The sequence below is a fragment of the Xenopus laevis genome, chromosome 3S (genome assembly GCF_017654675.1).
Source record: "Xenopus laevis strain J_2021 chromosome 3S, Xenopus_laevis_v10.1, whole genome shotgun sequence".
Classification (NCBI taxonomy): Eukaryota; Metazoa; Chordata; class Amphibia; order Anura; family Pipidae; genus Xenopus; species Xenopus laevis.
Genome location: NC_054376.1, coordinates 120978760 through 121002342, shown reverse-complemented (window position 1 = coordinate 121002342; position 23583 = coordinate 120978760). Strand labels below are relative to the sequence as shown.

The following is a 23583-nucleotide window of genomic DNA, read 5'->3' as shown; positions in this document are numbered from 1 at the left end:
ACACACAATCTATGGCTTTAGTACTAAGAAAACATCAGTGAAATTAGGTTACCTTTATATCACATGGAGCAATGATGACAGCAAAGGTGGAGAGATGATCACAGGAGCAGAGGGTGTGGGAGACATTGGAAGATGTGATGTTGCATCCTCTCTGTGACCATCCACTCTGATCCCAGTATACACACAAAAATTTTTTGGAAGGGTCTGGGGCCTCAAAGAAAAACATAAAAAGTTTTATAATGGAAGCTACATCCTGCATTTCACACAAACAGAATTTCTACAACAACCTGACTAAATTAGCAGTAGGGATGGATACTGGCATTTATCTATTTTATAAAATCGGTATTGTGAATAAGGGGTGCAGAGAGACTTTGAGAGAAATATCTTTAGGAAGTGGCTTACACTGAATAGAAGAAATAATTATGTAGCTGCCATGAGCAAATATTTTGCTTTTTGGACATATTACACTATTGAGTTATCGTTCCAGATATCTTACTGCAGTCTTGATGTAAATGTTAAGGGCTGTCCACCATTTCTGGCAGAAAGTGCATACTGCAAAGTCTTTCCACTGACCTGCAGATTATTCAAGGTGAAGGTCACTGGGGGGTTCAGTTTTTCCTTATTTTGGCTTGTGATGCTTCCAGTGACCACCTGTGAATTAACCACTACAGCGCCTTTTTCCTCAGAGCCCTCCACCTCCAGCAATAAACTGCCACTTAATATGGAGTTGAGGTCCCTGTATGAAATGAAGACAGCTCCATCTGGAGAAAGAGAGAATAGGGACTCAACATTATGAAGTTGTTATATGTTATACAGCCTCAGCACTAGATATGTTTGATCCTTCTGACCTTCAGGGTTAGGAAGGAGCTCACATGACACTTGCATGCTGTTGAGTCCCACATTTATGGTTAGAAAGGAACAGTTTTCTTGGACAACCTTGGTAGCAACATCTGTAAATAAAATTGGTATTATTAGCTGATACTGTATGTATATAGGGACAAAATATTTCCATGTTGATTGTTCGTCAAAATATTTTATACATATAAAAATCCATTAGTGGCAGGATAATAAAAGAGGTGCAGAGGTGGATGTATACGAAGGGTATGATCCAAAAAACATCTTGATAAGATGTTCTGTAGCAATTACAACTGCTTTTACACGGTATAAAAGACTGTACGACTGTACCATGATTAATACAAATCCTATACCCTTTATTATCCTATTATACTAGACAAGAAGTTTTCATATTTTCTGGATCCATGACTTCTGTTGTAATCTAACATTTGCCCAACCACATAACTGCCTCAACTAGCCTTCATGCTGGACTTCTAGAAGTATGTAGCACAGCATATAAACATGTACCCCACATCTCACTCTATTTGACATTCAAATTGGGATACCTATGCATTGTTGCTTTGAAACCTCATTGGCAGGCCCAGCACATATGCATTAGAGTATTTTAGGAAGTAACATGATCAAGCAATAATAGTCTTTTGCACACTAATTACTCGAATATACTTAGAATATACTTGAAATTCGAATGAGAGGTTATTTTAGAAAAAATTGAATGTCTAAAAACTCGAACGAATATTACCGACTCAAAAACACAAATCTAATTTGAATCGAAATTTGATTAAACTTGAATCCAAAAAAACTCAAATGTCAGGAAGGCTATTAACATCTTCACATGGACTGGACCTCTGCCATTGACTTCTACTTGAACTCTGCAGGTTTAAGGTGAATAGTCAAATATGAAGTGTTCCCAGGGTAAGGGTTTGATAAATCTTGCATTTCGAATTTGAATCGAGTTTGGATTATTCCCAATTCAAATTTGTGAGTTTTGAACAAAAATACAATTCGCAAATTCGAATTTACTATTCGACCCTTAATAAATCTGCCATTTTTTAAATGTATCTTACAAAATATGACTTTTTACAAGACTGTTCTGCACTATACCAATGTACTGGATGCTCTGCTACTGCACTGTATAGTTTCCTGTAAGTAAATTAAAAATTACATTCTTACCTATCTCAGGGGTGCTGAAATTCCTATTGGTGGGATGTTTAGAAAATGATTCCAGTATTGATGATTCCACAGTCTCCAGGAGTCCATTTACGACAATACTGACTTCAGAAGAGCTGAGAGCAGACCAAGAAGGTTTGCTGAGGATCTCAGAGGCAGAATTTGTGATGTTCTGTAGACAGATATTGAGGAGAACAGAGAGTAAAACATAAAGTCAATAAGATACTTACTGAGATCAGTGAAAAGAACGGGAGAAATAGAGAGTTATGTGATTTAGATATATAAACACATTTATTTTACAGCGCTGTGAAATATATTGGCGCTGTATAAATGCATAAAAAACCTTTCCCCCATGTTTATCTGGTATCTTACCTGGCTTAAGTATTTTTCTCCAAACCAAATTTCAAAACTAAATTCCTTACCTTTATGTCTAAATTGGTTCCGTTATTCTGGCAAGTCGATTCCAAAAGGTAGTAAGTAGACTGCTGAAGAATGCAACGGGGATCCTGAAATATAGGTAAGGTAAATGTTTTCCCTGTTACTTATATTACATTATGTTACATTATAAGACTGCATTTTTATTAATCTGATCAATTGTATATTTATGCACACAACAAAAAGAACCTACTAGTTAAGAGTGTTTTGGCTCTTTAAAATGCATGCCTGTATAGAGCACCAAGACAAAAAGACCAAATATGATACAGGACTTTTTTTAAGGAGCATTAAAGCAAAAATTGTTAGATAATAATATTTCACAGGCTTTCTAGCTTTGCTTTCTGATGTGGAAGAAAGATGCTTTTGTGTTGACTACCGCTTGCTGAACCGTTACACCTGCCAGGATTCTTACCCCTTGCCATGGAACAAAGAGTCACTGGCTACATTGAAGTGGACGGTGTACTTTTCCTCACTGGACTTAGCAAGCGGATACTGGTAGGTAGCCTCTGGCCGAAGGATGGGTCTAAGACTCTCTGAGTTTAACCAAATGCAGAACAATAGGCTAAACAATGCTCTAGTGAAGTGGTCCCCAACCTTTTTTACTCGTGAGCTACATTTAAATGTAAAAAGACTTGGAGTGCAACACAAGCATGAAAAAGTCCATGAGGATGTCAAATGAGGGCTTTGATTGGCTGTTTGGTAGCCTCTATATGGACTGATAGCCTACAGGAGACTCTTTCTGGCAGTACACATTGTTTTTATACAACCACAACTTGCCTCCAAGCCTGGAATTCAAATATAAGCATCTTGTTTGAGGCCACTGGGAGCAACATCCAAGGGGTTGGAGAGCAACATGTTACTCACGAGCTACTGGTTGGGGATCACTGGTCTAGTGCCTTAAAGAGGCCAATGGAATGTTGTTGGGGTACATGAACTATAATAATGTTATGATCTACCTGGATAATGTAGTGATCTTTTCCAGAACATTTAAGGAATATTTGCTACATCTGGATGTGCGCTGAGTCGACTCAAGCCCTTCAGTTTAAAGTTAAAGCCTGCTAAATGACAACTAGTCCAAAGACAACAGCATACCTGGGGCACATCATCAGTGAACTGGTAGTCACACCTGACTCATGTGAATCATGTGCAAGATGATGTGTTTAGAGGTAATTGGTTAGGGTGGATGATAGGATATTTTAAACAATACTTTTTTTTTCCGCAGCAGCCATTGTGCCATGGCAGTCCTCTGGAGAAGGTGCCAAAGATTTTGTACACCGATATCTTGACAGTGATTGACAGACACAGGGTGATTGAAAGTAATAGTTTAAGAAGGTGGAATGTAATTTGTCTGAAATGTTTCAGTTAGTAATAAAGTTGGTTACAGTATGGGATTGACAGCAAAGAAGACCCAGTGGATGTTGCAGCCAGATCTATAAGGATCCAGTCTGGAGTTCTGCTTAATGAGCAATATTCATGTGTATATAGAACATAGAACATCTTCTGATTGTTCTGAAAGGTTTGAGCCTGGTGTGATATTAACTGGTTGAAGTGATATGTATGCAGGAAACTGCTAGGTAAATATTCCTCTTTAAATAAGCTAAACATTGTGTAATTTTTTTGTTATAAATATCAGCCTTCTCTGTTTGTGAGGAAGCTGATCCCTCTCCTCCTAAGAGAACTTCTGAGCTATCAATTGGATTAACATCTCAATATCCTCCTTTTCATCTGGGCTTTAAAATCATGTGACCTGTCATTGTCAAATTCTCTATACAGAAATGTAGTTTTTAGTTAAAAAAGTGTTTTCTAAATAGCAGCTATCCTGATATTCTGAATTCCAGTCCAACAAAACATCATGAAAGTTACAGAAAAAAAAATCTAGCTCTTTTTGGCAGCTAAGAACCTTCTATGGTTTCAATACCTAGTGAGGAAGGATATGATCAAGGTACGAATTCTAATGATATTCTAGCAAGGTCCCATACAAGGAGAAGGGACATGCTGGACCAGATTCAGACTCTTGGACACTTTGACTTTGGTGTAGAAAAAGCAAAAAAAAAAAAACATATACTTATTATATGCATTATTTAATTAACATATACATTTTTTTATTCTGTTACTAACCTTTGGATTACAATATCTCAGAGTTTTGTTTTGCTCTTGCAAATATGTCCCACATAAGTCTTTAACAGCTATAAAGAAACAATGGAAACTTTATATTGAGTAATATTTTATATTAAAGCGTATTTCATTATAATTTTATATTTCATCAAAGCTTGCAGTGAGCAATGTACCAGGACTGGATTAATGAGACAAATAACAGCACAATTTTATGATTATGGACAAGACAAATATATCAGATATGCAGGCATCTTTGAGAAGGTAGTAGAACTGTTGTTGGCTTGATGTCTATGTGAATGACTAAGTAAGCACAGTAAGAGAAAATGAAGCAATACTGATGGGTAGAGAGTTATAAGCTGAAAAGTAAACTATCAATGGCCAGTGTGAGGGGAAACAAGATGGTGCTTACTGCCTTAATAAATAAAGTATATATCAAACGCTTACCACCCCAATCAACATTTATCATAGGAAATCATATCACAGGAACTGTTATTTACTGAATTTAATATTTTAGGGCAACACTATTATACTACTGGATACAATACATTGAGCACTTTAATTTTCTCATTACCCTGTACTCTCTTTAGATTAATGCATCTGGTTTCTTTGTTTGTCTCTGTTAAGATCATGCTATGAATCTCTTACAGACAGTGTTTCTGCAACTTTCATTGCTGGTGCCCAGGATATTATGGATTGAGGCTCACGAATATAGTAGCGCCAAAACATTTATTGTTCTGTAAGACTCAATTGTTCAATATTTAAGAAGCTTTCAGACAATTGTTTGTCTTTAAAAAGAGCCCTTCTTATTTTTCTGTGTACTTTAGTAGCAACTTTTTGTAGAAATAGAACAAAAAAGTCAAAGTTGCCCAAAGTAGACAATGTTCCTATTTTATTTGTGTTGTATCTTTGACACACAGCAGCTGAAAATATATTTAGAAAATACGGTTAACTTGATGGTTACTGTACCACTTATAACAAGTTTCAATGGCATGGAGCAAATAGTCCCACCTACTATTTATTTTGACAGATAATCCTTTTGAGATTGGCTGTAACCCTGGCCATAAAAAAAATCTGCACTTTACTATTCCCGAAGTTCAAAGGCAGAATAAAAATGCATTCTATGTAGTAATGAGCAATATTTGCTTCTGCAAAGAATTTCATGGAATGCAAAATTTAGCCATGAAATATGATTTTAGTGTAATTGTTGTAGTGTAACAATCCATTGATTTATTATTCAATATAATCACTTTTATACAGTATACACTTATTGCTGTGGGTTATTTGTCTGGTTGCTCAAAAGAACCGTAAACCCTAATAAGAAGGGGAGATATTAATATCATATATTATAAATCTTACAAGAGATCTGCCATGCGTAGTACGATGAAATTTGTTGACTACGCCAAAAAGGGATGTGGTGTAAGGAAATGCTTATTGTTCATCTAATATCCTTGTGATTTATTATACCAACCTGAGCACTCCATGCCCTTTCCTGTGGTATTCATGGCATACCCAGTAGGGCAGGTAATTGGGTTGGTGACTGGGAGGGAAGTGGAGGTGATGACAGTGGTTGAAGGAGATGTTCTTGGAAAAGATCCTTCTATTTCTGAAATATAAAAATATTATGAAGCAGATTTTGATTTAAAGATCCTTGGAAGTTGATTAGAGCAGACAAACATTCATATCTACCGTAGGGTGCAAGCTGGGTTTTTAATTTGCCTCAAAGCTACTGCCCACATGGGTACAAAGAAACCCTGTACTAAAAGCCTGCCTTTAGTTATGCGGATCTCCTATTGGGGAGTATTCAAAGTGCAAGAAATAATGTGCATTCCTTATAGTAAATGAGCCCTCTGTTCTTCTGAACACCATTGTAATTTAAATTTGTTTCTGTAATTGTAAAACATGTTTTTTACAAAATGCATCAGTTAATAGCACTCCTCCAGCAGAATCCTGAACTGAAATACATTATTCAAAAGAATAAACAGATTTTTTTAATTCTTAACATTGAAGTCTAACATGGGGCTAGACATGTTGTTAGTTTTGAGGTGCCCTCAGCCATATGACTTGTGCTCTGATAAACTTCAGTCACTTTTTACTACTGCACTGCAAGTTGGAATGATATCACCCCCCAGCAGCCCATCTGCAGAACAAGGGAAGATAACAGCCCTTTGACACCTGCATTGCTAAAAATACCCACATACCCCACCTAGTGGCAGACATAAGAGCAGCACTCAATAGTAAAAATCCAAGTGGTTTTCAGTATATAGGTCTGCCCTTAGGAATGTGCAGTAGCAGGGTGGCTCAGCCTTGTTAGACGATATAGGGAATAGGCTTTCCTACTTAAATCTAAAACCCAGCCTGAAGGCCAATTAGAGTGAGATTTTGGGTGAAAACATATATTTGTTGTACTAGATATTCTTGACAATGTGGCTGAATTACGTTTTTTTTCCCCTAAAGGTTGGAACTTCAGCCTCCAACCATAGAACGTGAACTGGAAAAGTCTGTCTTTACTTACAACACAAGATATCTACACCTACCTGTACAGTTTTCATCCCGGTTGATATTTGTGCCTCCTTTTGGGTTTCTAAATCCTGCCTCACAGTAGCAGCTATTTTTGAAACAGCTGGAATTTGCCGGACACTCAGTTGTTTTCTTGCATTTGGTTGCATCTGCATCATGGGAAAGATATTATTGACATGAGCATTTCATTTAAAGTTATAAATGTATTAATTTATTAAAATTTGCTGAAACCAAAGAGACTTTTGAATACCGTTCAGCCTATGTTCAGCAGCACAGCATTCATGAGGGGCTGGAGGAGAAGGCAGGTAGGCACTCCCTTTCCCTCCTCTAGCTATTCCCTAACATGCATGTCATTCAAACACACAAGTTATGGAGCAGCAGTGGATGCAAATCTGTGTCCGCCAATGCAACATTGTATTTTTAAGCAGTTAAAGTTGCAGAATGGCCGCGGGCAGAAAGGTTCTCTGCACGAGCACTAAAAGATACAGTCTTGCTTTCCTTAGTTATCTTGCACTTTTGCCCAGGGACATAGTAACACAACAAGGGAAGTCTTAGTACCCCACAGGACAGATATGACACAATTTTAATGTTGCACAGTTGTAAGCACCCCTCTGTCAGGATTTCCACAACAAAAATATACACCATTATTGGCCTAGACTTATATTTTGGTCATTAAATATGAGCTTCCTCTAGGACAAACAAAGCTTAAAGGCACATAAATTGCTGCCCTGTCTTGGCTTTTGATTTTTGATACCACCGAGATCAGCAAAATCAGTATTTGTAAAACACATTGTTAAGTGAGCACCAAGGTTGTTGCAACAGCCATAAAGCTACTACTACTATCTTATTGATTGTGAGGAAAAAGATGGCACAACAGGAAAACCTGACAAACAGAACAATAGTGAAGTGTTGGAGGATGAAGCTTCTGGCAGTGGCTGGTGTGATTTTGTTGACACAGAGGAAAGTTGGTGGTGATGGAGGCGCTGAGGATGAGGCAGCTGACACAGAGGAATGTTTGTGAGCACAGGAGTGGTTAGGGGTGAGGCAATTGGTACAGAAACATGTTGGAGGGCATAGGATTGAATAGGGGTGTGGCAGTTGGCACATGATTATATCGGAGGGTGATTCGGTTGTCACAGAAGACTGTTGAAGAGTGAAAGCATGACTGCGAATGAGGCAGTTGACACAGTAGAATGTTGGAGGGTGAAGAAGTAATTGGGTACAATATAGTTGTCACAGAAGAATGTTGGAGGATGAAGGTATGACTGGGATAAAGTAGTTTGCACAGAATAATGTTGGATGGTGAAGACATAACTGGGTATGATGCAGTTGGTACAGAAAAATATTGAAGAGTGAAAAAGTGGCTTGGGTGAGGCAGTTGGCACAGAAGAATTCTGGAGGCTGAAGGAAGGAGTGACTGGGTGAGGTGACAGACATATGCCGGTGGGTGAAGGAATAATTGGGGGTGAGGTATTTGACACAGAAGAAAAGTGAAGGGTAAAGGAGTGACTGAGGCTAAAGCAGTTGGCACAGAATAATGATGTTGGGTGAAGCTGCTTGCATGGAGGAATGACTGGGGATGAGGCAAAAGTACTTTTTTTGAAACAGTAAAAATGTTGTTTTTGTCAGAAAACCCCTTTAAATTAGAGTATCCACAAAAAAAGCATGTTCTACATCTTGCACACGCAAATGATTGCCTGCTTTAGTAAAACACACACAACGAGAGGCTCCAGTTGTTCTTACAGAATTTGTGTGAATGGCTTCATGTCCCATGCATAATGTTAATATCTATGTGCAATTATCTAAGTGCACCTTAGATGCGTATGTAGCTGCAATATGCTAAGGGAACCCTGGAAATACCATCCCCTCAAGGCAGCCACTGATTCCAGTAATGCATCTGTGCACTCTGTACTTTATATACATGGATCAGAGCAGATATTATGGGAAAAAGAATGCAAGTATCTTTGTTAATTGCATATAAGGACAAGCAAAATAATGCCCAAAATTTCTCTTTCCACTTGTGTTTGTGTTCACAAAGAGGTCTTATGGGCTAGAAGGTACACTCAGTTTAGTACAGGTATGGGATCTGTTATCCAGAATACTCTGGTCTGGGGTTTTCTGGATAAGGGGCCTTTCCGTACTTTGAATTTCAATACATTGTCTACTACAAAAAATAATTTTATCATTATTTAAACCGAATAGGATTGTTTTGCTTCCAATAAGGATTCATTTTATCTTAGCTGGGATGAAGTTCAAGGCACTGTTTCATTATCGCAGAGAAAAAAGGAACATTTAAAAAAAATTAGTTATTTGATTATGAAGTCTATGGGAGAAGGACCTGTAATTCTGAGCTTTCTGGGTAATGGGTTTCCAAAAACGGATCCTAAACCTGTATATTTTTATTTCATTCTTCAGGTTCCTGAAGAGGATACAGTCTTTAACTAAAAACAATTAATTGAACTAGAATGGACTGTTTTATTACTGTTTCTATTCTTGAATTATTTTTTTTTTGTTCAGACCCACCTATTCTTCTTCAGATGTGCCACTAAAACCATACAGAAATGGAGTGCTCAAACCTTGTGCGCAATCCTTTTGGATCAGTTGCTCATCAGTGATTAGCCCAACCTGCCTCGGGTCAAGGGAATACTATGCATTATCCAGTAACTGCAGCACTCTGATAATTATTCCATATTATAATTTTATTGGCTCATTAGCTCATGTAGACAAAAATGGCAACGTTTCAGGCCTCACAGGGCCCTTTATCAAGCCTTGATAAAGGGCCCTGTGAGGCCCGAAACATTGCCATTTTTGTCTACATGAGCTAATGAGCCAATAAAATTATAATATGGAATAATTATCACAGTGCTGCAGTTACTGGATAGTGCCACTAAAACCATAGTCTGGTTGCTAGGGTAAGTAGGACCCTAGTGATCAAATAACATTTTGAAGTAGAAACTGAAGTGCTGCAGAACTAAAGTGGAATATTTAAAAAAGCAAACAAAATGATAAAGACCAGGTACTTGAATGACATCTTATTGCATTGCAATTATTGAATTGTTAATGGACCAACTGACTGTGTCTTAAGAAAGTCCATTGTAGGTGCATAACCTTGGCTATGTGAGCAGGATATATCCCTCTGATGTTAGTGTCCAGCCCTGGGCTCATTTCTTACCTTCACAAATGACATCTTGTCCTGATTGGTTAATATCTTGCTTGACAAATCCAGGGGGACAGTTACACAGGAAACTGCCTATGGTGTTAATGCAGAAGGCTGGATCTTTGCAGGGCTTAGCATTAGTAATCTTTGGGGTACATTCATTGATGTCTAAAACAGAACAAAAATGTATGATCCAGAATGAGTAACCCTAATAAGTACAAGTATAATATATTTTGCTGTAAGACAATGGTGCCACAAGACTACATGAATAGCAATATATATCGCTGATGCTACTGTACCATCAGCTTCCTAAATTGTTGGTTGTTTTCCCTCACCATTCATTAGTATCCTTCCAGGAGCTCTGTCTTGTTATCATACACCCAGGTCTGGATTGAGAATCAAAATTGGCCCTGGCATTTCAGCTACCCAGAGGCCCACAAATAGTGAATGTCTATGGCATCTTACAGCAGCCCCTCGGGCATTTGCCAGATCCCACAGATTGCCAGTCCAGGCCTGCATGCACCATAGCCATTTCAGGAGAAGGAATTTCTCCCCCTCTGAAGCAAATTGGAGAGGCTTCAGATGGGTTTTGTTTGCCTTCCTCTGGATCAACTTGCAGTTAGGCAGGTAAAAATAGAGTTAAAAGGTTGAACTTGATGGACATGTGTCTTTTTTTCAACCTAACTTACTATGTTACTATGTAAATGTTGTCGAAAGTTGCACGCTGTACCAAAAAGTCATGCGGGCTACAAGCAACCTAATAAAATTGCATGTGGCCCGACTTCTGGGTACATTCTGCAAACTCATGTACACTAATGACTTTTCCCTCATTCCAGACAGAGTCAGTTGGTTGGAACTTGGATCTTCCTACATTGCATGCCAATCCTATCCAATACTGCCCTGCGAGCCTTGGACTGAGGGCCGAAAGTCAGCTATTTCATTCAACTGCACATGCGACTGCCCCAGGAAAATTGAAGAAAGAGAAAGTCAGAGTAGGATCGCTTCATGGTGCTCGCTGGAATAACCCCGGTACAGTTTTCTGCTGATATGAGCAAGTGGGATACAACGTTCCTTCTCCTTTAAAGTCATATTTTCTGTCTTTTTATTATTATGCTCCTTAAACTTCTTTGCACCAGTATATCCATCGCTCCTCACCTTCTGAAATGCACAGCAGACTGCCTATTGACACAGGGTAACCCTGGAGTCACCGTAAGCTACAAGCTGGCAGTGATTTCAGTGTTACCGCTGGGGACTGCAGCAGATTTGTGTCCAGGAAATAAAGCACAAACTTCATATTAACGATGAGCACCAGAAATGGTGCAATAACCGCATCTTCATTGAAAAGATGATCTGTTGCTTTAGACACATCTGCGGAAAATGCAACTCTGTACTCAGTCACAATGGTAGTGGAATTACGGGAAAAGGCTACTTCCAATCAGGCAGAGCTTGGTAGGTTGCCAGTAAAGTGATCAGAACACCATAGAAATTAAGTACTGTCTGAAATGGTTAAGTTTGTGCCTACCCAGTACCAATATATTATTCCACACTGATTGCATTAGGAACTAGAGATGGAAAATTCAGTAGCTGTCTGGATTAGTGCGGACAGTTATCTACAAACCAATCAAACCTGCATGTACAAATATCATTGGTCTGAGGGGGTTGGTTTGTGTGAGCTGAACTTTTTGTGCCACAGTTTACAGAAGTCTAATTTCTAGTAATGATGTAGACACAAAAGTCTCCATACCTGTGCATGATCCACTAGGGTAAGAAACATGAGTATCTTCAACGTTATTATAAAACCCTGAGTTGCAGATGCAGTAATAGCCTAGAGAGGGGGCTTCCTCACATCTGGAATTATTTGGGCATTGACTATGACTCCCATTGCACTGGGGAAAGGTCCGAGCTTTTGAAGGTATGTTCACCGTACCTGTGGGGCAAGAGAAGTCACACGAATCAGTCATTGAACCCTGTCTTTGCCAATGACCTTCTAAATCAAAAATATATATGAACCCATAACATTTACTCTTAGCTACCCAGAAACATTTCTTATTTTATTCATCACAAATATAGCAAACAGGGTTGGACTAGATCATTGTGGCCCACCAGGTTCCAAACCTTTGAGGCCCCATGATCGAACACCGGGACCCCATCTGTGAACAGCGAGGCCCTGTGGGCATGCGAGAACACGTGTAGCGCAAGTCAATGCATATCTTTTTTTTTTTATGCCAGCTGAGTTTTTTCTCCCAATGTCCTGCCATCCCAGTCTGACCCTGATAACAAATTGTTCTTCAGTCACATTGGGGCAAATTTACTAAAGTGTGAATTTTCTCTTCGCCTCACTTTGCCAAGTATATTTTCACAACACATTTACTAAAAATCATAAGTTCACTCTTTTAAGAGAAATGTGGTGATTATTCTCCTGGCATAAATTCTCCGCGACAATTCGCAAATTTTCCATGGTGTGTTTTCTCCACCGTGAAACAGCACAAGAACACAAGAAATGTTTACTGTGATTTAAAAATGGCTGCTCTATATTTATAATGGAAGTTGGGCAGCCTGAACCTGGCAAAGTAGTCCATGATGGAAAATATAAACTTATAAAAAGTTAGGTGACCAAAGTCTCTGAATCTTCCCCTTGGTTGTCTGACCCAACGATCCTCATTTCTCCTCGAGTGCAAAACAACAGTCCAAAATTTTCTTTAAAGGTCAGCGCTAATTGAAAGCTCAAGGGAAAAGTATGATGAAAAAGAGAAAGAGATGAAATTTACCTTGGTGTAACATCATGGTGTTGGTGTTACACCAAGGTACTACTGCAGCTGCCATCCTAAAGAAACAGAGGGCTTCTAGAGCTTTTTACTCAGAAAGTTAACAGTCATAACAACTGGCACACGTGAGCAACCGCTGGAAAAGACTTGCAGCAGTACGGACTTGCACGGATAAGTGACTATATGCCTGTTTTTAACTACTAAAATGTGAGTGCAATCAGTTGGTTTTTTAAGTTATTTAATAAAAAGGGTTTTACACTATTTTTGCGCATTTTTAACCTCTTCCAGCTCAGAAGAATTATCCTACAATTTTATTCTCCACTAATCGTGATGTGCACATGCTAAATTTAAACGTTTGTAAGTACCCATCCAACAGCCACCTGTGGTGAATTGTAAAGGGTAACTGCACTAAATAGTTTTTTGGTTGTGGAACTACAACTCCCAGTAAAATACTACACTATAAAAAAATTCATCTCTTTCTCTTTTTCATCATACTTTTCCCTTGAGCTTTCAATTAGCGCTGACCTTTAAAGAAAATTTTGGAAAGTAGTCCATGATGTCCATTCATTGGCTCAACATGCATAATAAAACATACACGCAGTTCTGAATCTTCACACTTTGTTTTGGAAGCTGGTAGAATCTAGAAGTGGGTTTACCTTAAGCATTGCAGTGGCACTTTGCTGTTTAATTGCAACTCACCTTTAGCTCCAGTGAAGACATCTAATGCACAGAGAGCTGAAGAAGACAATACAGACAGTGTCACCATGCAGTAAATATAAAATGAATTCATTGTGCATTTAAAGACATGTAGGCGCAGATTCATCAAGGGACGAATGTTAGAGCTTTTTTAATTCAAATGAAAATGAATGACCTTGAAATTAAAATAGGATCTTATTTAAGATAAAACTTGAATGTCTAAAACTCAAACTAATATTACCTACACGAAAACTCGAATTGAATTAGACTAAACTAGAAATCAAACTTTTTCTCAGGAAAAAAATTGAATGTCAGGAAGGCTATTAACATCTTCAAATGGATCACTGGATCTCTGGCATTGAATTCTACAGGAACTCGGCAGGTTTTAGGTGCCGAATAGTCGAATTCGAGTTGTTCCCTGAGTCCAGGTATGATGAATCCTGAATTTTAATTCAAGTTTTGATTATTCCCAACTCTAATTTGTGAGTTTTGACCAAAAATCCAACTTTAAAATTCGAAATGTTTACAATTCGAACTTTAATGAATCTGCCCCATAGGGTTACAGACATTTATTTCCTCATAGTTAATAATACCTTAGAGAAACATGCCTTTACCAGTCCACTGTACATTTTCCAGCAGTAAAGACATGAGGGTGATTAAAAGAGTATGAAAGTTGGGGGCATAGATGCTGTAGCAGGAAACATCAAAGGAGGCTGGCGCAAGCCTGGACAACACCACATAGAAAAGCCGAAGTCAGATGGTACAATGTACATTTTATCTTCTGTAATTGGGAACATCCGAAGACTGCAATTTTTCATCATCTCTCTAAAATTCATAAATCTACTCACCCACCTATAGGCCACCCTATCATAGCAGGCATAGGTTCATTGGGTGAAAATTTACATTGATTATTTGCTTCAGCTGCTGGTATTTCGACTTCCCAGTTATCTAAAAGATAGTGGCCATTTGATTTTCACTTTGAATAACTTTAAATGGAAAAGTGGCTTTAATTGAGCATCTATTGATGTAACAGCCCTTTATCTTATCTCATTTATCTTGTAATCTATCAAATATTTACTTACACAGAACTTTTTTTTTTGTTTGATAAATACTTTGATCTGTCAAGGGGCAATATGAAAGATTGGCCCCCTGCTCTCGCTTAGTAGAGAAAATACCTCCCCAGTCGCTGCCCTTTGGGAATGACCTGGCCACATCTGACTTCCGAAAATGAAAAATGATACTCGTAACGATCCCCAGAGACGTGGCCGTGCAGTGAAAAGAATTAAAAACAACAAACAAAAAAAACAACAATACAAACAAAATGCCACCCCTCTCTCCGCTGCATCACCGGCAGGGGGATTAACTCAAATGGCTGCCCTGTGTCAGTATCGAACTCAATGCCTTCAGATTATGAGACTGACGCACTACCTACTGCGCTAATGATGCAGCAGGCCATCTCCGGCGGCTCTCCCTCATACATACTGTGGAAAAAAAACAAACAACTCAGACAGACTGAGGGCTAAGCAATGTGCAAGGCAGGGGGGATCTCTCTAAAGGACAGATCTGTTGACGTCTGAAACTTTGGGTGGAGCAAAAAACCACACAAGAGCTCCACATTAAGCTCTTCCAAGAGCAGCCCCTTTTTTTTTTTTTGCTATGGTCTGTTGCTATACTCGACACCTTTTAAAATACCTTGAGGCTTAACTAGATAGATGCTACAACCCCTTTGGCCTGGGTCCTTAGGAAAAGGCGATGCAGAGGGACTGCCGCCACGCCCGAACAGGGACTTGAACCCTGGAACTTCAGATTAAAAGTCTGATGCTCTACTGACTGAACTATCCGGGCTCCAGGGGAGGGGGCTAAGGTGAGGGGGCTAACCAAATGTTGAGCTTCAGACCAGCGCCGTGGCCGGGCCATCTGACAGGAGCGCCGGCTGCCAAAATAGCTCAGTTGGGAGATCGTTAGACTAAAGGTCCCTGGTTCGATCCTGGGTTTCAGCACGTGGAAACGCTGGTTCAGGGCACTGTTTTATTTTTAACGAGCCTCGAGGAAAGCGAATCAGATGCAAGCAAAGACCTGGTTGTGGCACACCCATTGGTACCAAATTTGCCCCTCCTACACAAACCTTTTTTTAGGATGGTTGGAGGATCATTGCATTTTTCAAAACTGTGATTTTTCCATCTATTGACAATACAGATACATCGATGATGTCTTACTGATTTGGTTGGGGTCTACCGACCAATTCAATCTATTTATCTCTCATATTAATTGTAATAACCTCAATTTAAAATTTACTTGTGAATTCAATGCTCAGTCAATTAACTTTTTGGATATTACTTTACATGGTGAAAATGATGTAACAACCACTATATACAGAAAAGATTGTTTAGCAAATGCGATTCTTGACGCAATTCTTGTCCACAACATTTAATAAAAAGTATTCAATATAGTAATTTTTTAAGATTGAGATGCATATGTACAAAAAATATGGAGGATTTTAAAATTAGATTACTTAATAGAGGTTACAGCAGAGAGAATTTGGAAACGGCCTTTCAAAAAGCAGCAAGTACTGATAGGAACAGTTTATTTAATAGAAACAAAATGATGGAGAACGCTCATATAAATAACGGCAGTGATTCCAGTACACACATAAATACACAGATCAACAAAAATAAAAATGCTTACAAAAAGAATTTTTCAGAAAATATAACAAAATATACATTTTGGAAACTGATCCAGCTCTAAAAGCAGTCTTAAACAAAGGACACAATTGTGTTTCAAGAAGAACACAGACTCTTGGAAACATATTGTCCCCCAGTTTGATAGGGACCAACGTCTGAAGGTCTGGGGCGTGTACACCCGGGCCCACCGTACAAAGTGGTAAGCTTCTTTCAATGTACTTCATGTACTCCATACACTGGTTTCTTTTTTATAATTTGCATAGATGCAGTAGTAAGAAGTCTAGCTAAGCACCATGCTGAGGAAGAGGAGGTTTTCAGCTGCAGAAGTAAAGCCTTTAGGGGTAACAGCACCCTACTTAGAAAATGTTCTCTTCTGAAGATAACAATGACCTTGACTAACCCTGGCTAGTGATGAGCAAATCTGTCCCGATGAGCGAATTTGTGAAACGCATTACAGTCATACTGGTAAAGTTAGACGCACGACAATCTTTCTCACTCCAAATGTATTAACGTCAATGTGCATTTTTTCTTATGGGCGTTTTTCTTCTCTGCGACTTTTTGTGTTGCAGCAAGTTCCAAGTATTTAGGAGAAACCATAACCACAACAAGCAACGCAAGGACCTAGTGCTCGATATAGAATGGACTAGTGGCAGCCGATTGATAGGGCAATACTCTCCTGACTTTAGTTAGTTTGTGGGTTCTTTAAGGGCAATAGATGGTGTGTGTCTGTGTTGAGGTCTCTTAGCTCTATAATATTGCTGGATATGGACTGATGGACAGAATATTCATTGTGCACAGTATACCATTTATAGCTCGAACTCATGACCACCATGAAGCACAAAAATTAAAATAAATCAATCTATTTGAACTTTTCTTTAAAGAAATTTCTGACTCGGCTGATTGTCGTTGTCCCTTTCTCTTTTGCTCACTCTCCCTTGTCCCCTCCCATAGCTCTTTTCTCAGGTTAATATTCTGCTTGCTATAGACCAGGAGAAGTATTGCCAGGAAAGTAAAAACACCAAAAAGTAAATGAATGTAAGTGTTAGCCTGTAGTAAGCGCAAAACTAAAGAAGAGACTTTACCTTAGACAATACATTCTTCCTCTACTATTTATGGATTGCTTTATAAAAAAAAGAGGTCAATAAATGACATAAACACACCTCTCCATATTTGCTCATTGGATATCATTGTGAAAAGAATGCCCCTGAGGAAGCCACGTATGCGGTGAAACCCATAGGGCTACATAGGTGGACTTGGTGTCCATGGGATAAGCCCCATCAATCAAAAGGTGCTTGCGAGGGGACATGATTACACTTTACAAATACATTAGAGGATATTATAGACAAATAGCAGGGGACCTTTTTACCCATAAAGTGGATCACCGTACCAGAGGCCACCCCTTTAGACTAGAAGAAAAGAACTTTCATTTGAAGCAACGTTGGTGGTTCTTCACATTCAGGACAGTGAGGTTGTGGAATGCACTGCCGGGTGATGTTGTGATGGCTGATTCGGTTAATGGCTTTAAGAATGGCGTGGATGATTTTTTGGACAAACATAATATCAAAGGCTATTGTGATACTAAACTCTATAGTTAGAATAGATATGGGTATATATAATTGATGTGAAAGTAGTGAGGGGTGTGTGTATGGATGCTGGGTTTTCATTTGGAGGGGTTGAACTTGATGGACTTTGTCTTTTTTCAACCCGATTTAACTATGTAACTATGAAATCCCAAAGTAGACAGTCTGTCAGGGTTGCTCACTATCTGTCACATGGCCCTTGCAGCTGCTCCCCAGCAGCTGCCTGTTTGGTGGGTTGGGGTTGGCCAATCAGGGCTGAACCTGCCCTGTAAAAAACAGCCCTCCTCACCATATTTGCCTGAGCATTGGCCTTCATAAGCACTGTGGCATCGCCCCTAGCTTGTTTCCTGCTCTAGCCTTTGCCCTGCCTTGTCTTCATTGCCTTGTCCTGCTTTGACCTTGCCTTGCCCTCCCATTCCTGCTCCATTCCCGTTCCTGGCCAGTTCTGTTCTATGCCCTCACCGTCCAGTCCAGTTCTTTGCCCTCTCTGTTCTGTACCAGTTTCCTGTCCTGTCCAGTTATGTTTTATACCTGCACCGTTCTGTAACAGTTAATGCCCTCTTCACCCTGTTTCTGTCCTGTCTTTCTGTTTCTCGTGTGCACAGCCAGATCCTGTCTTAAGGACTCCCCTTCCCAGCTCTGCCTCCACAGCACCCCCTAACCTAACCCTTGACAGCTACAAGCTGATGCAGTAGGCAAAGCAGGTGGTGGGTTATATGTAGAAATTGACTTAAGCCAATGATTATATAGTGAATAAAGTACCCCCTCTTGTAAAATATAAGGATATTATAAGTAACCGAGGAGTTTCATGACCATATAAAAACACGAGGCCGAAGGCCAAGTGTTTTTATACAGGTCATGGAACTCCGAGGTAACTTCTAATATCCTCATATTTTGCAACTGGGGTACTTTATTTATTATAATACACAAGTTTTAGTGAGTCATGTGACAGAAATGACATCAGAACTCACCGTTTATAACTGATGACATCAGAACTCACCGTTTATAAGGATATAATTTACAGGATATTCATGGCTTTTGTGTATTATAACAGGTTATTCTTTTTTGAGTCATAATAAGAGTTCATACTCATGTATTATTCTTTGTCCCCACATTGTGTATAACAGGGATCCTATTCAAAAGCTGGAGGAAGTGGCCAGAATATGGCTATCCCTCTACGTGACACATAGGATCTGCCACCTGCCCTGTTTACAGGATAATCATTTATCTGCCTCATCTAAGAGTGAAACTAATGTTAATTAAACCCATGTAAAACAGTAAGTCATGTGTGCCACACAAAAAAACTCATCTTACAAAACAGGAAGAATAGATGTCAGATAAAACTGATAAAATACACTGTCCAAAATATTTGTAACAGATTGTGTTATTATTGGCCATCTAATATTTACAAACTTCCTTTTTGGGGAGATTACAGTACATGCATCTCAGCTGGCTTCTCACTGGTTGATATCAGTGGCCCGAGCATCTTCAGCTCCATGCCCAGTCCATGCCCTCTTACATTCATTGCCAGACACATGATTAGCAGATGCTGAAACTGGCACAAAGCAGCTACAGATGGGTGGAACATTGGGCAAATGTCAGAACTGTATTTTGGCAAAAGGATATGTCCTAAAAGTTGCAGCTATTTCCACCACAGTGTAGTGTATGTAATAACATTTATTACAGAACAGTTTGCACCATAATATCAGTGCATGAGACCCTCTATATACACTGCAATAACTCTCTAATAAAGAACAGTACATTGCACCTGTCTCTGCCCATTAGCTTCTGAATGATAAAAATATATGAACCCCCTTCCTGAGGAATCACCAGATACATTTACTCTTAGCTACCCAGAAACATCACTTAAAGGGATACTGTCATGGGAAAAAAAGAGTGGATTCTTCAGTCGCTATGAGAGGGACATTTTTTGGCAAGAGCTTGAAGTCGAGTGGCTAACATGAAATTACAAGTTAAGGAGATCCAAGGCAAAGACATCAGTGATTAGAAATGATTCTACACTAAACCTGTCCATGATGTCCATTGTTTTGGTAGCAGCTGATAGAATCTAGAACTGTGTGTCCCTTATTCCATCAAAAGCATCTTGGTGGCATTTTGCTGTTCCTATATTCTTTTAATAATTTTGAAGTGGATTTTTATATGTTTTCTATTTAAAAAAATGTGCACTTTTTAGCTAACAGCTCAATTCAAGTTTACCAATGGAATACCCAGAAGAAAGGTTTAGAACCCTGCAGCCTGGTGTAACACCCCGCCACAGTCTCCAGGATGATCTTCCCCATAATGTACTTTATTAAATACTAATTTACTTTATTTTTACGACTTTTTAAGCTCATGAAATTCAAAGAATCATTTAGGTGGAGCAATTTGCCCCACATGTGTAATCCATTAATCAATGGAATGGGTTTTGGATAGGGTTGCCATCTTATGGGGCAATGAAGTTCCACAGGGTGGAACAGTGATGTTACAGGGCAAAGCTGCTGATGTCATGGGGGCTACCATTGGCCAATTGCCATGTCAATCTAGGAGAATCCTGCCCAGGTTTCCAACCGGTGGATGGCAGCCCTAGTTTTGGCCTTATCACTTTAGAACCAGTATGGCAATGTAGGGCAAATTGCTTTGGAACTATAATCTCTAACCTGTGACTTTGCAATTTTATAAGATTCTGGGTGCTTTAGTTCAACAGCAAACTAGAGAGGTGCATTGGGTTAAGCTTTAGCATAACTGCAGGTAAAATTGAACCCACCTTGACAGTTCTAGTAGACAATATAAATATAACATCTTCAGATGCACTAATTATTCACTGATAATTGCACTTACCTATCAGCAACGACCCGACCCCGGTTCTCATTCTGTTACAGCTCTGCAGCATGGTTAGTCCATTAGAAAGAGTGAGAGAAATAGGGAAGTGTCACAAAGAAAACACTAGAGTGATAAAAAGAGAGATTATTGGTCCTTCCCCTATATTACATAATCAACAAGTGCCCTGTATAAGTACAGTGGAATGATTTACTAAAAACAGGAAACTTTTCTCCAAGGCAGCAATTGATAGCACCCAAAAATCTGTCAAAGATAATTATTAACCAGCCCCAGGACATATTTTCTCAATGTTAGTAATTGAGCCCTTGTATTTTATAGTATAGAACAAGAAAGTACCACTATGTGAGACAATGACCCTCATTGCCAAAAAGGCAATCAACCAATTTTCCCTTAAAGGAGAACTAACCCCTAAAAATGAATAGGGCTAAAAATGGCATATTTTATATAGTGAACCTATTACACGAGGCTAAAGTTTCAGCTTGTCAATAGCAGCAATGATCCAGGACTTCAAACTTGTCACAGGGGGTCACCATCTTGGAAAGTGTCTGTGACACTCACATGCTCAGTGGGCTCTGAGCAGCTGTTGAGAAGCTAAGCTTAGGGCTCGTCACTAATTATCCAGCAGAAAATGAGCTTCCCCTGTAATATAAGATGATGCTACAGGGCTGATTATTAAATTCTGATGCTAATTGCACTGGTTTATGTGCTGCCATGTAGTGATAGGCGAATTTATTCGGCAGGCGCGAATTCGCGCGATTCGCCGCCAGCGAATAAATTTGCAAAACGCCTGCGAAAATTTGCGGCAAAAATGGGCGCCGGCGTCAAAAACGGGCGCCGGCGTGAAAAACGAGACGCCAGCGACGTTTCGCGAATTTTTCGCCGTTTCGCGAAAATTCGCCCATCACTACTGCCATGTAGTAATTATCTGTATTAATTACCAGCCTTATATTGTGATGTTTCTATTCTATGAGTACTGTATATTGTGAGTGGGTCCCTAAGCTCAGTAAGTGACAGCAGCACAGAGCATGTGAATCAGTGAATCAGCAGAAAAGAAGATGGGGAGCTACTGGGGCATATTTGGAGACACAGATCTTTACTGCTAAAGGGCTGTGGTTGCCTTGGCCTGGTACAGAAGCACAAAACATAATGTACAACATTTCTAGCTACTTCTTTAGTTAGGCTTTAGTTCTCCTTTAAATGCAGTCTTTCCTCCAAAAATTAATTCTTCATACTTGTACCTTGTGACATAAGATTGAGGAGGATGTAGCTTCATCTTATCAGTTTGTCAGCTACAACCTGGGGAAGCAGACTCTGGCGAAAAAGGGTAACGTAGTGGAAAATTCGCAATTTGATGAATTCTTCTGCATAACGATTATTCACCTGAACAAAAATTCTCTTGGTGAAAGGGTGTGAAACTTCATTAGCGATGTTGTCTTTTGCTAGTGAATTGTCCTCTACGCCTTTTAGTAAATTTGCACATTGTAGTTTCCTGCAGTGGAGGTATGTGTTTAACTAAACATCTCTTACTAATAATTATATATTTATAATGATATAATATGCAACTATATTTTAGAGAAGATAAAACAATATTCATCTCAGTTGGCTTCTCGCTGGTTTATTCTCATTGGCCCAAGAATTGCAACAAGGACTTGCAACAGCTAAATTGTAGAGTGAGTCACTTTAAAGCCAGTGAGAGGATGGAAGGAAAACCCTTATCAATCTTAAACTGGTGACTGAACAACGGTTATATTGGGTTTTGGGCATTAGCAATGGCTGTTGACACTCACAGGTTGATGATCTTTGCTTTAGACTAGAGTCAGAAGCGTAACTAGAGGGGGGCGGGCCCTGGCGCAGGATGCGCAGCCGGGCCCACGCTCCCCTCCGTACAACCGGAAACTGTCCGGGAATATGCGCCGCACAGCGGCGTGCGGACTGCGCGGACTGCCGGGGGGCCCTGAGGGGGTACGGGTACTGGCCCGCTCGCACCCCCTGCTCCCCCGGTAGTTCCGCCACTGACTAGAGTAATGGATATAATATCCACCAAGCCAGGGAACCTTACTCGGTAGTGTAACTGTTATACATTTGGGTACTCCCACTAGATTCTAGGAACCCCATTTAGCAGCATCTTACCAGGGTCCAGCCCTTTCAAAGAGTGAGAGAAATAAGGAAATGCCACTTCACTTTTTAACGGAGCGAGTTCAAATTAATTAGATTTTTCTCTCGAATATCATTGTACTTACTGCAAAATGGTGTGCCTAGTGATGAGCAAATCTGTCTAAGCTTTAGATTTCTTTTAAACCTACAGGGCTTGGGCTTGAGCATGCTCAGTTCGCTTCTCTCTCGATCTTCCCCCCCTCCCCTCCCTGCTGTAATCTGGGCCCAGTGAGTGAGCAGGGAGAGACTCAGGCAGGAAGTGATGTCACACCAAGCTAAAATGGCAGCTGCTATCCTAAACAAACGGATAAAGCTGCTATGGCTGTTTACTCAGGTATGGTAAAGTATTCTTTAGAATAAATATAGCATTCTCGCTTGCCCTATTGTGGCTAATCTATTGCCAATAATCTGCCTTGGTAACTTTCCTTCTCCTTTAAAGTCTTTAGAAGGTCAGCTGGAAAGCACAGGGTCCAGTGCATGAAACCTATGTTGGCAAAATATACAGTTAAATAGGCACAACATAATAACTCAGGGACGGAAAGCCTAATGGCCGCCTAATAGAGGCATTGGACATCCCCCTGATAAATTAACCCAATGTTCCATCTATTTTATAAGAACGGTAT

The 23583-nt window shown here is 39.6% G+C and overlaps 1 protein-coding gene and 1 non-coding gene across 2 annotated transcripts in view; both read right to left on the bottom strand.

The window, feature by feature from the left end:
• LOC108705161 (adhesion G protein-coupled receptor E3) overlaps positions 1–20885 on the bottom strand; it is a 34323-nt gene extending 13438 nt beyond the window's left edge. The window contains exons 1-12 of the mRNA XM_018241968.2: positions 20807–20885; positions 13711–13746; positions 11991–12173; positions 10262–10414; positions 7107–7238; positions 6041–6175; positions 4576–4643; positions 2445–2528; positions 2026–2194; positions 849–950; positions 574–761; positions 53–211 (exon numbers count right to left, since the gene is read on the bottom strand). Of these exons, the coding sequence (XP_018097457.2) occupies positions 53–211; positions 574–761; positions 849–950; positions 2026–2194; positions 2445–2528; positions 4576–4643; positions 6041–6175; positions 7107–7238; positions 10262–10414; positions 11991–12173; positions 13711–13746; positions 20807–20858 (1461 nt within the window). The 5' untranslated portion in view covers positions 20859–20885. The remainder of the gene's footprint in view (positions 1–52; positions 212–573; positions 762–848; positions 951–2025; positions 2195–2444; positions 2529–4575; positions 4644–6040; positions 6176–7106; positions 7239–10261; positions 10415–11990; positions 12174–13710; positions 13747–20806) is intronic.
• trnak-uuu lies at positions 15480–15552 on the bottom strand. Its single transcript has one exon. It is a non-coding gene; the product is annotated as a tRNA-Lys (tRNA).
• Positions 20886–23583: the final 2698 nt, after the last annotated feature.